At 52.8% G+C, this 12,735-nt stretch overlaps 1 protein-coding gene across 5 annotated transcripts in view; it reads left to right on the forward strand.

Annotated features, from left to right (window-relative positions):
- UPK2 (uroplakin 2) overlaps window positions 1-11,822 on the forward strand; it is a 22,448-nt gene extending 10,626 nt beyond the window's left edge. For 2 of the 5 annotated variants that reach the window (XM_040483235.1, XM_040483236.1), the window contains 7 exons: window positions 6,359-6,416; window positions 8,554-8,670; window positions 8,932-9,693; window positions 10,140-10,271; window positions 10,461-10,599; window positions 10,861-10,931; window positions 11,307-11,822. In XM_040483235.1, coding sequence (XP_040339169.1) covers window positions 9,618-9,693; window positions 10,140-10,271; window positions 10,461-10,599; window positions 10,861-10,931; window positions 11,307-11,443 — 555 coding nt within the window. In that variant the 5' untranslated portion in view covers window positions 6,359-6,416; window positions 8,554-8,670; window positions 8,932-9,617 and the 3' untranslated portion in view covers window positions 11,444-11,822. The remainder of the gene's footprint in view (window positions 1-6,358; window positions 6,417-8,553; window positions 8,671-8,931; window positions 9,694-10,139; window positions 10,272-10,460; window positions 10,600-10,860; window positions 10,932-11,306) is intronic. The other 3 variants (XM_040483237.1, XM_040483238.1, XM_040483239.1) reach the window with 2 other exon arrangements.
- The last annotated feature ends 913 nt before the right edge of the window (window positions 11,823-12,735 follow it).

A 12,735-nucleotide genomic window follows, 5' to 3' on the forward strand; every position in this document is an offset into this window, starting at 1 on the left:
CCTGTCTCCCTCCCCCTCCCTGGGGCGGCTGTACAAATAACAGTTTTGTAAAGGGCACCGGATCTGATGTGCATATCAAACAGGGCCTGAGGAGATGGGAGAAGGCAGAGTTCAGGGCTGTGACCTTGGGTAGCCGTGCCAAGACTACCCCTCCCTGCCAGAGGGTGGAGTGGGGTTCTAGAGGATCCTGACCCCTTCCCACACGCCTTGTTTTTCCTTCTAGTGGCCACCTTGAAACACCTCCCTGTTCTCTCTGGGGATTGGCTGGAGCCACAGCCTAACCCGGAAGTTGCTGGGGGGGGGGGTTGGGGCAGAAATTAGCTGGACCCCAAGAGGGGCTAAAGGTCACAGTTCTGTTGGCCCCCCCACCGGTTCGCTGGGTTTGAGTTCCCAGGTCTCTGCCCCTCACCCCTGTAGAGGGGGATGAGGGGATAGAACCCCTTCCTCTGCAGACGTGACCCAGGGAAGACTGACCCAGACCGGCTCACCCCTTCACACTCCACCAATATCCCAGGAAACCCTCCTGACCTCCTTCCCCTGCCCATGTTAGGTTTCTACAGACAACTAGAAGGGGACCCGGCCTGAGGTAAAAGAACGGGGGAGGGGGTGGAAGGGAGTCCCCCCCCCCAACTCCTACCCTCCTCTTTCACACCTGCCCTCCTTGGCCCTTCCCTGAACCCCAGACCCAGCTCCACCCAGACAGCCAGTCCTTCAACACCCTCTGGTCCAGCCCCGTTGTCCTCATCCACACACCCTCACTCCCAGACTGAAGCAATCTCCATGACTTCTACTTGCCAAAGCCAAGGAGCACGCTTCGAATCTCTCTGGTGCCCTATGAACCAGTTTGCTGTGGGCCACGGGTCCTGGAAGCATTCTTCTTTGGGGACCTGGGACACCACTGCCTCCTGGCTCTTTTCTTTTTTCTTCTAGGGAAGCTTCTCAGTCTCTTTGGCAGGCTCCTCTTTGCCTTTGACCCTAGTGGTGTTCCCCAGGCTCTGTCCTTGCTCTTGTCCTCTCACTGGGCCGCGCTCCTCCCCCAGGCTGCAGCTGTCACACCAGGGCCCACAGCCCTCCTGAGGTCCAGACCGGGAATCGCAGATCTCCAGCCCCTCCCAGAAAAGCCTCCTCCCACCACCACCTGCACCCCAGCTGGTGAGGGTGCCGCCATCCACCCAGCTGCCCAAGCCACAGCCTGGGAGGCATCCTTCACCCTGCTCCCCACCCCGCCCCATAGCCCTCCCAGCCAAACCATCGCCTTAGAATTTTCTCTTCGGTCATTTCTTGCCCAGAATTGTATCTCAACAGTGTGTCAAGAGACATCTAAAATATCTCCCAACCACTCATCCAACACAATCTCTACAATACAACGAAAATCATCTTTATAAGATACGAATTTGATCATGACACTCTCCAGTTTTAATCCTTCAAGGGGCTTCTTTGTATCCTTAGGATAAAAATTAAAATTCTTTAAACGGGCTTACAAAGCTCTTCATCTGGTCCTGGCTGCTTCTCCAGTGACTTCCCCAAATTCCACTCTTTTTTTTTTTTTAATGTTTATTTTTATTTTTGAGACAGAGAAAGAGCACAAATGGGGGAGGGTCAGAGAGAGGAGACACAGAATCTAAAGCAGGCTCCAGGCTCTGAGCTGTCAGCACAGAGCCCGACGCAGGGCTCGAACTCATGGAGAACTCACAGACCGTGAGATTGTGACCTGAGCTGAAGTCGGACGCTTAACTGACTGAGTCACCCAGGCGCCCCTCTTTTTTTTTTTTTTTAAGTAGGCTTCATGCCCAGCGTGGTGCTCAGCATGGGGTTTGAACTCACAACCCTGAGATCAAGACCTGAGCTGAGATCAAGAGTCAGACACTTAACTGACTGAGCCACCCAGGTGCCCTCCATCAAATTCCACTTTAAACCTCCAGTCGCTTAATGAGCATTTGCAGCTCTTTCAGCCTAGAACAGTCTCCCCTCTCACTCCTTCCTCCCTCCACCTTCGCCCTGCTAATGCCTACTCAACTTTCAGATCTTCACTTATTTACTGCTTCCTCCAGGAAGCCCTCCAGGACTGCCCAAGCCCATGTAAGTTACCCTTTCAGTGAGGAGCCTCTCTGGCAAGTCATTTAGTGTCTCTGACCTTAGTTTCCTCATTAATACAATGAGGACAATAACAGTAGCCACCCACAGAGTTTGCTCGGAGGGTTAAGCAAGAAAATATAGGAAGGACTTAGTGCAGTGCCTGACATGTGGTAAACACTCGATAAATAATAGCTGTTAGCGTTACTTTTTCTACTGAAATCCTGCTGCAGTGAAATAGTGGACTCTTCAGTATCTCCCATTATACCATAATTTTCCGGGAGAGCAATCGTGCTCACCTCTGAATGCCCGGTACTTAGCACAGTGACTGGTACAAAGGCATGTAAGAAACATTTATTGAATAAATTAATTCATATTCATTCGGGCCACTATTACTTCTTGGGTCGATTAGCTCTCCTTTAGGCCTAAGGAGAGGCTTAATTACCCCCGCAGTCAAGCCTCTGCCTTTCCTACAATACTGAATTTTGCCACTTCCCTGCTTAAACCCTGTCAGGGGCTCCTGACAGTCTGAAAAACATGGTGGGCCAGGCCTCTGCAGGGCGGTTGCCCAGAAGATCTGCTTCTTTAGATCTGCTCCTCCCCTCCCTCTCCTTCCACTGCCATCCCTCCTTGCCAGGCTCTGCCCCACTGGCTACAGGGAACCCCTCTGCTTTGACAACCCTGCAGCCTCTATCCCTTCAGCCTCAAATATGCTTCCTCCTTGCTCACTAGCAAAACACCACTCCCCTTCCGACACCCTGTCCCAGATGACACCATCTGGGGCACCCAGTGGCAAAGTTGGCCTCAAAGATGTATGTTGTTCAGTTTCACTCACCTTGTTTTACTGATTTGGTTACCTGCCTGGCCCCAGGGGTCCACAGCCCCTGTCCGACCTCACAATGTTGTGATCCATCCAGCTGCACTGAGGGCCTCGACTTTCTCTCCCCAGCAGCCACCTGGATGGCCGCCACTCTCCCTCCTGTCCCCGTCCACACGCCCATGCTTCATTCGACCTTGACCTCACCCCTCAGCGCCCCACTTCCTGGCACATCCAGTCACTCCTTTCCGTAACTAGCCCTATCTTGTTCTCCAACCCTTCAGGCTCGCCAATACCCTCAACTTTCCGTGCCTTGAGTCTGGACAACCTGACAGTTGTATCATTTCTGCACTCAAGCTGTCGTGTAATTTGAAAAACTCCCAAAATGTCAAAGTTAGTGTGATGGTTAGTTTTATGTGTCAACTTGACGGGGCCACGGTGCTCAGATATTTTGTGAAACGTTATTCTGGATGGCTCTGTGAAGATGTTTTTTGGGGCGAGATTAACATTCAAATCAGTGAATTTTGAGGGAAGGCAGATTATCCCATGGTGTGGTGGGCCTCATCCAATCAGTTGAAGGCCCTGAACAAACAAAGACTGACTTCCCCTCTCGCCTGCCCCCCAAAGAAGGATTTCTGTTGGTAGATCACCTTTGGACTCCAACTGCAACTCTTTCCTGGGTCTCCAGCCTGCCTGCCTCCCCCTTTAGACTGTGGATTTGCCAAACCTCCACGATCACATGAGCCAATTCCTTAAAATAAACCTCTCTCTATATATACACATCCTGTCGGCTCTGTTTCTCCAGAGAACCCTGACTAATGCAGCCAGTGCCCCTGAAGACCAGTGGTCCCCAAGCTCAGCTGGGCCACAGCCACCAAACAGCCTTCCTCAAGGCCCCTGGTAGCTGTGTCCTCTTCCCACAAATAGCTACTCAAACTCCCACCCCTCTTCAGGCCCCAAGCCCTTCTCCCCACTGAGCTTCCTACTTCCCAGAGAAAGTGGAGCCATCAGGACAAGCTCCCTTAATTCGCTTCTTGACTCCTCCTGTGGTTCTCCCCCCACCCCCTCTCCACAAAAGTATCGCATTTCTCTCCCTTGTTGCCCCATTAGTTTCTCTCTGCTTTGAGAGTGTCACTCCTATGGCCAAAGGCTAATGACTCCACCTCTGATCTGAACCCCATTTTCTCCCTCCTCCAGTCACACCCCTCTCTCTCCTACGTCTTTACCTTTTTTTTTCTTCTTGATGCTTATTTATTTTTGAGAGAGAGAAAGAGAGAGAACGAGCAGGGGAGGGGCAGACAGAAAGGGAGACAGAGGATCCCCAGCAGGCTCTGCACTGTCAGGACAGTGCCCCATGTGGGGCTTGACCCCACAAGCCGCGAGATCATGACCTGAATCGAAGTTGGAGGCTTACCCACTGAGCCACCCAGGTGCCCCTTTACCTTTAAAAACACAGCAGGTGAGCCTTTTCTGAATCCCAAACTCCCCTCTCCTTCCTTGTCTCCTTGTCTTCCTTTGTTTTACCTCTGCTTCTCCCCTCCCGGTCATCTCTAGACTCTTGCAGTCTGGCTTCTGGCTTCCTCACCTACAGGAAGCTGCTTCGAAAGATGTGTGTCCTTCAAGATGCCCAGCCCAGTGGACATTTCTCAGTCCTCCCCTTTGTATCAGTTGTCTATTACTACATAACAACGTACCCCCGAACTTAGCAGCCTGTGAGAACAAATATTATTCTGAGAGTCAGGAATCAGGAAAGACTTAGCTGGGCAGTTCTGGCTGAGTATCTTATGAAGGTGCAGTGAAGACGTTGACCTGGACCACAGTCATCTGAAGGCTTGACTGGGGCTAGAGGATCTGTTTCCAAGCTTGCTCATTCTCATGGCTCTTGTCTAGAGGCTTCGGTTCCAGGCTGGATGTTGGCAGGAGGCCTCAATCCTTTGCCATAGGGACCTCCCCGTAGGGGTGCTCCTATGCCTTCCAGAGTGAACAGTCCAAGAGAGAGCAAGAGGAAGGTGCAAGTCCTTTTAGGATCTAGCCTCAGAAGTGACCATTGCCCCTGCTGAATTCTATTGGTCACACAGACTAACCCTGCTACAATATGCCAATCCATTACCTCCTGCCAATCCCTTCCCACACTGTTTCCAAAATGCTCTGTCCACAATTAGAACTCCTCAGAGGCTCTCTGTTTCCTTTAGGGTAAAAACCAAGCTCCTTAGTATAGGATCCAATGCCACCGGCGACCCAGCTGCTGGCGAGGGGTATTGTCCCACTCATCTTTGAAGACCTCTTTCTAGCCAAGGTGTATTTGTTCACGGTTCCCAGAAAGTGTCAGGATAATTCACTTCTCTGAGTCTTTTCATACGCTGTTCCCTTTTTGGAATATCCTCTTCCACTGATTTCTCTTTTTTTTTTATTAAAAGTTTTTTTTTTTAAGTTTATTATTTATTTTTGACATAGATGGCTCAAGTGGGGAGAGGCAGAGAGAGAGAGAGAGAGAGAGAGAGAGAGAGAGAGAGAATCCCAAGCAGGCTCCGTGCTATCAGCACAGAGCCTGATGTGGGGCTCAAATCCATGAACTGTGAGATCATGACCTGAGCCAAAACCAAGAGTTGGATGCTTCACCGACTGAGCCACCCAGGCGCCCCATCTTCTTACACTTATTTTAGCCAGGCTACCTCCAGTTCATTCTCCAAAACTCAGCAACTTGAGAGCAGGAATGCCTTCTTGTCCTCTCTGTATCTCACCTGTCATGGCAACTACCACTGAGCAGTTGTTTGACAGATGTTTACTGAATGAATACACGAGTGAGCAGGCAGTTCCTGTGTGCCTGGGACCCCGGTGGCATGCTTAGCATACAAGGAACAGCTGGCTCACATCTCCGTCACTTTCCCGTTCACACTACCTTTCCCGCCCAACCATTTCCCCCTGCATCGATGCCAGAATTGGGAAAACAAATTCCTATTTCTTCCTTTTAATTACTTAATTTTAAGTAGGTTCCATACCCAACGTGGGGCTTGAACTCATGACTCTGAGATCAAGAGTCGCATGCTCTACTGATCAAATTCTGAGCAGCTCTACTGATCAAATTCTATCCCACCTCATTCCCTACTAGCTCTGTGACCTCAGGAAACTCATTTATTGCCTCTGAGCCTCTAGACTTCATCTGCAGTAAGGGTTAAAGGAGAAGATAAGATGAATTACTTAAATTAATATTTATTGAACCAGATATCATGCTAGGCATTCTTAAATAAATTAGCTTGAGTGATGGTCATATTAGTTCAGTGAGACAGATTTTAGGCCCTTTCTGCAGAGGAGGAAACTGCAACAGAGTACTCAGGTAGGTAACATGGTCACAAAGCTGGAAGAAGGTTTGGGGTAAGTGGTTGTATCATAGGGAGCATTACAAAAAATAAAGGAGCATCCAGGTCTCTTTCAACCCTGAATGACACACAGATTTTCCTTTCCTTCCAGCCTTTTCCTCAGATCTCAAGGATTGAGGCCCTGCCATTTCCCATCAGACCAACATTTGGTAAGCCCTGCATATTACTTCTCGATCCAAGTCCCCAGGACTCCCCCAGTCTACTCCCACCGACTGTGACAGTGATGGCCAATATTCCTTCTGCACTTTTATTTTAAAGCATTTTTACACCTGTCATATCTTGCTAGATGATTGAGAAGGAATGAGTCTTCCCATTTTATAGGTGAGAAAACTGAGGTTCAAAATGGTATCACCTATCATCAGGAGGACAATAGTCCCCATCAGAGGCTCACATGCCCATGGAGTCAAGTGGACATGGGTTTTTTTTAATTTTTATTTTTTAATGTTTATTTATTTTTGAGACAGAGACAGAGCTTGAGCAGGGGAGGGGCAGAGACAGAGGGAGACACAGAATCCAAAGCAGGCTCCAGGCTCCGAGCTGTCAGCACAGAGCCCGATGCGGGGCTCGAACCCAAGAACCGTGAGATCCTGACCTGAGCTGAAGTCGGACCCTTAACTGATTGAGCCACCCAGGCGCCCCAAGTGGACGTGTTTTTAACTGACTGGCAAGCAGAAGAGTGGCATCCGGAGCAAGAACCATCGGTATACCAGACAGAGCTGGGTTCCCATCTGAGATCCCGTGGCTGCAAAACTACTACATTCTAGAAAAGATAAAAAGTACCATAATTCAGAAAGAGTAGGTCTGCTTTAAGAGCTAACCTTTTAGTCCAGGCAGACGAGAGAGGTTAAGAACTCCCTGAAGGCAGAAACTTATTTTGCCTTTGCGTACCTGGTGCCTAGCACAGTTCTGGTACTTAATAAAATGTTTGTTGACTTGAGTATGGAGCTTGGCAGGAAGGAGGCAGAAGAGAAAACTTGTGTGAGTTTAGAATCAAGAATCTGAGGGGGAGACAGCCTAGGAGGTGTGGGTCCAAGAGAGAAACTCCAGACATTTGTGGCCCTGGTTCCTTTACTCCAAATCGTGAGGACATCCTCCAGAGGCACAGGGTGCTGTGGCTTTAAATGACTTCCGTGTGTCAATGAATCTGCTCTGCTAAAAGAGTTATCCTCTTGCTCCTGCGCTTGGCCTCCCCCTCCTCGCAGCTCCCCAAACCCTTCTCGGCCGCTGTGATGGGATAATTAGATGCGAGAGCTCAGCACAGATGATGCTCCAGTTGCTTAGCAACTAATGGTTTCCATGGAGACCGCAAAGCACAGCCTCCAGAGCAGCCAGTGAGCAGCTCGGCAGGGCAGGGAGAAGACGCAACTCTCAGTTCCTCCAGAAACCTGGGGAGGGCCGGGTGGGGAAGGGGGGCTGGAGGGAGAAGGGAGGGCTTAAAGGCACAGGGCCCTCTTATCCCTTTAAAATCCGGCCAGGGCTCTGCCCTGCCCTACTCCACTCTGCCCCACTCATGATTTCAGATGGGATGGGGGCTTAGATGTGGACCCAACACAACGCACCCTGCAAGAAACCCGACCTCTTCTTTCTGCTTCTTGGTTTATGAGTGAAATGGGAAGACATACCTCCCAAGCCTGAGCATAAACATCCTTCCGGGTTAGTGATGGGATTTGAAGAGCGAGCATCAGGAAGATCCCCTCGCTCCTAGAATGCCACCACCTACTTCTTCCCTCTCTCCAAAGTTCTCCTCAACGTGCAAACAGTCCTCTTTCAGTTTGTAGAATGATGGTAGGATCTGATGGAAAAGGGAACAAAAGCCAAGATGCCGGAAAAACAGAATTCAGTTCTTCACCCCAAGGCAGCCTGTTCTGGGAGACTGGGGAAACACACCTGCCCCTGATCCCCACCAGTGTGTGTGTGTGTGTGTGTGTGTGTGTGTGTGTGTGTGTACGGGGTGCAATATGGAACATCTGGCAATTCAAAGTGTGGGCCTCTCAGACTAGCATCAATTGATGTTACCTGGAAACTTGTTAGAAATGTGGACTTTCAGGCTTCACCTCAGACCCACTGAATCAGAAACTGCATCTCATCCCTGGTGATTCATAGGCACATTCAATGTGGAGAAGCGCTGGTCTGAGACCCTCTGACCCTCTGCTTGGGTCTGTGAGTTCTATCTTTACCCTCACCCCCACCCCCCCACCCCGGGCTCACACTCCAGGCTTTGAACCTACCCTTCTTCCCACCATCGGAGTAAGGACACAGCCCCACCAACCCTTTGCTTCCTTACAGGACCCTGGCCCTTCTCTGGGTCTGGGGAAGACAGAATAGTTCATGGCACAGAGACCTACATCAGCGCTGTCTGTACAGCTCTTGGCCTCTCCCTGTGGAGTATCCCGCTTCGCACAGGTGACTTCCTCTCTGAGTCTGTTTCCACATCTGCAAAAAGGAGCCTGTGACATCTGCAGCCCCTTGGCTGTAGGGACATGTTGGCTCATGTCCACAGTGGGCACTTTCTCCTCGTCTCTCCTTGCTCTCTGCTTATAACTCCCCTTTCACTCCGGTCTAATCCAGCACAGGGCTGGGGGATGCGGTCAGAGGAGTTGTGTCTCTTTTTCACTTTCTCTTACCGGGTCTGTTTCTCCTCTTTATTCTCAATCGTTTCAACAGTGGTTGCTGAGCCAGGCTGACTGTGCCCACCGCTGCTGGATGGGGTTGGTGGCCACCCCTCCGGTCTCTCTGGAAGTCTTCCCTAGCGTCCCTCGGCCCAGCTCCTCCCAGAGCAGCAGTACCTGAGCCTCGTTGGAGACCATGAAGAGGAGCCCTTGGGTCTGCTGCCCCTGTCCCCTCCTACCAGCCTCAGTTTCCCTCCCATCCTTGCCCGGCCAAGGCCCTGGCAGAAGCCCCTCAGCGTTGCTTTCCTTTTCTTGCATGCCACGGCAATCTCATAACTCGCTGCACTCCCGGGAAGACTCCCATACCTGAGGGGGCCAGTCCTCCACAGGCCATGCCCCAGATGCACGCACAGGCAAGAATACTCAGGCCCTAACACGCGGGAGTCCCAGAAGAAGGGGTGATTTCCGCCTCCCACTTTAGTTACTCTGCCCCTCTGCAGTTGACTAAGCCAGCAAGATCCAGCCAGGGCATCCCCACTTCTGACCCGAGAGCCAGCTCCCCATCCTGAAAAACCTGTCTGGGGGCCTGCCCTGAGGCTGTAGGACCCAAAGGGCAGGTTGGACAGGATTCCCCTCCAGCCACTCCCACCCCAAGACAAAATCAGCCACCCCAGGGGCCAGGCCTCACTTGCCTCAGGAAGCCTCAGCCTGCCAGCACCTGTCCCAGCTCCCAGCCCAGCTATGGCATCCCCGCTGCCCTTCCGGACCTTGCCCTTGAACCTGATTCTGCTGACTGTCCTGGCCCTGGGGGCTGCAGGTCTCTGCCTTACCTGACGGGGGTGTGGGGAGGGGAGGCACTGGGCCTTCCAGGGCTCCCAAAGCAGAGCTGGCCTGGCTGGTTGGGGGTGGGGAGCTGATGATGGCAGTGACCAGGCATCAGTCACTGAGCCCAGGGGACACTCCTGGTCCTCTTCCAAACCCAGGAGGCAGAGAGATGTGCCGAAGGGCCCAGGGCTAAGGATTGGGGTAAGGTTGACCTCTGCCCCCTACTGACACCCACGATCTGGCCGCTTGGCGGAGGACCCGGCTTTTGCGTCCCAAGCCTGCCACCTGGTGGTCACACAAGCAAAGGCCTGTGTTCTGCCGGCCGACTGCAGCACGGCAGGGGAGGACTCTGCATCCTTAGAAATGGCCCCCAGGGGTCAGGGCCAGGAAAGGGGATTGCGTGCCCCCACCCCGAACTCCCTCTTGGCTCCCCAGCAGACTTCAACATCTCAAGCGTTTCTGGTCTGCTGTCCCCGGCACTGACGGAGAGCCTGCTAGTTGCTTTGCCCCCCTGTCACCTCACAGGGGGCAATGCCACGCTGATGGTCCGGAGAGCCAATGACAGCAAAGGTTTGCTACCCCCCCTCCCAAAGTGGCCCCCTAATCCCCAGAGACCCCTACCCAGGCCGCCACCAGCACCCTTTCTCCCACTCCTGCCTTCCTGTAGACCTTTCTCCTGAGCCATCCATACTCTGCTGCCCCTTCTCTTTGGGGCTTCCAGAAGCATGACCCCGACTTCACCCCTGACTTCCTGTCCAGTGGTGAAATCCAGCTTCATGGTGCCTCCGTGCCGTGGGCGCCGGGAGCTGGTGAGCGTGGTGGACAGTGGGGCTGGCTTCACCGTCACCCGGCTCAGTGCATACCAGGTGACAAACCTCGCGCCAGGAACCAAATACTAGTAGGTACCAGATCCAGGCCTGGGGCACCTGTTGGCGGAGGCGGGGGGTTGATAGGAAGAGAAGCTGAGTCCTAACATTTGGTGGGAGGTGATATGGTCAGCCTGGGGGAGAAAGTGAGGGTGCAGCTGACGGCGTCTAGAAGGGGCCTTTCTTGGAGGAGGGCATGACTACGAAGGAGGGTGCCTGGGCTCCGTCTTCTTCCAAGTCCCAGATAATCACTGAGGAGTCTCCACTCTCTCTCTCAAACCCCACTACAAAAGCGTTTCCTACCTAGTGACGAAGGGGGCATCCACTGAGTCCAGTAGAGAGATCCCGATGTCCACGCTTCCTCGTAAGTAACATCAGGGTCCCCCAAACCTCCCCTGGCCCTCCCATCCCATCCCCCGGCTGCCTCTCCCTGTGCCCCCTTAGCTTCTTTGTACCTATGTCCTCGTGCTAAGCCCTTGGCATTTTAAGTGCCTGTTGGCTCGTCTCATAAACTAAAGGTTCTATGCGTGTCGGGATGGCGCCCGATTAATTTCTGTACCCTCAGTGACCAACATAGAAGCTGCTTCGTAAATGTTTGCGTGATGGATGTGTGGATCAGTTGGCTGGTTGGATGAATAAATGGACGAAGGATGGCTGGATGAGACGGAGAGCGTGGGGTCAGGATAGGGGCTCTTCCTGCCCACGAAGGCCTCCCCGCTCTGTCTCTGTCTTCTGACAGGGAGGAAGATGGAATCCATTGGGCTGGGGATGGCCCGGACGGGGGGCATGGTAGTCATCACGGTGCTGCTCTCTGTCGCCATGTTCCTTCTGGTCGTGGGCTTCATTATCGCCCTGGCACTGGGCGCCCGAAAGTGAGGAGGCCCTCACCAGGCAGCAGGCCTCCAGAGGGCCCGCGACGCCATCCATGTCCCCAGCCCCCGGCTTTGCGCTCTGTGCCTGCCTCCTTTCCTGAAAACGCTGCCTGCTCCCAGACCTCAACCTGGAGGCTTTGGCCTTTTCAGTGCCTTCACCTCCCCTCCCTGCCCCCTCCCACTGGAGCCCTTTCCTCCCTCTGCCCCTCCCCCTTGTCCCCAGTGCCTCACCTTCTCCCCACACTTCCTGTCATCCCCTCACCCCCACTCTTGTCAGAATTGGCGCTCCTTCCACTTCACCTCTTTAATCTCCCCCTCCCTCAACAATTCACCCCTCCCGCAGTGATGGAAGTCTCCAGAATAAAGTCTCATGCCGCCTCTGCTGTGTGTTTCCCTTTCATGTGCTCCACCTGTGTGGAACCGAATCCCCGTTAGGCTCCCAGTCCGCCCTCCCTGCCCCCCCTAGAACAGCCTAGTTGCTCCTCTCAGGAGGCAGGAAGGGGGGGGGGCGGGATTAGATGCCAGGAGTCAAGAGTCCTCAGAGCCCACGTGGGCTGTGGGTTTTGCCCCCTCCACAGCAGGCCACCCAACCAGGGCATGGTGCACTATGTGGGTGAGTCTAGAGGCTGAGGGTGTGGTGTTGGGAAAAGGAGTCCAGGCTCTGACTGGGGAGAGCCAGAGAGGGCTACCAGGTTGAGACCCCAGACAGGGTGCTGGGCGGTGGGAGAAATGGAGAATTTTCTAGAGGGGACCTAGGAGGAGGGCAGAGAAATGGAAGAAGCCTGGGTACAGGAGGACAACAGTGGTACAGTCTGGTAACCTGAGGGAAAAGTAACCGGGAACTGAGAGAAAAGAGTAGGAGTGTTCTCCTTCAAATACACAGCTCTTATAAGGATCAGTGATCTTTGCATTGATCTTAGGGGAAATACCAGAATCTTTAAGGCGACCTTCAAGACCAGCCCTGGTCTCTCCCCTAACTGCCCCTCAGTTCTCACTGTGTTCCCTCCAATATCCTGTGTTCCCTCTTGCATCAGGGCCTTTGCCCCGACTATTCCACATGCCTGACTTGCCTTTATGACTCCCCCCATCCCCACTCCATTCTTATTTGCACAGGTAACCCACCTTCTCCGAGGAAGCCCCTGACTTCTACCCCCCGACATTGGGTTGGGTTCCCCTTTCCTGTTTTTCATAGCAATACCGTGGTTTATAATTATATGTGTATGTGATTATTCAGTTATCTCCCCAACCAGACTGTGTGTTCCATGAGAGCAGTCATTTTGTTCCCAAAGTACCTTT

The sequence above is a fragment of the Herpailurus yagouaroundi genome, unplaced genomic scaffold, assembly GCF_014898765.1.
Source record: "Herpailurus yagouaroundi ecotype Mexico unplaced genomic scaffold, PumYag 161, whole genome shotgun sequence".
Classification (NCBI taxonomy): Eukaryota; Metazoa; Chordata; class Mammalia; order Carnivora; family Felidae; genus Herpailurus; species Herpailurus yagouaroundi.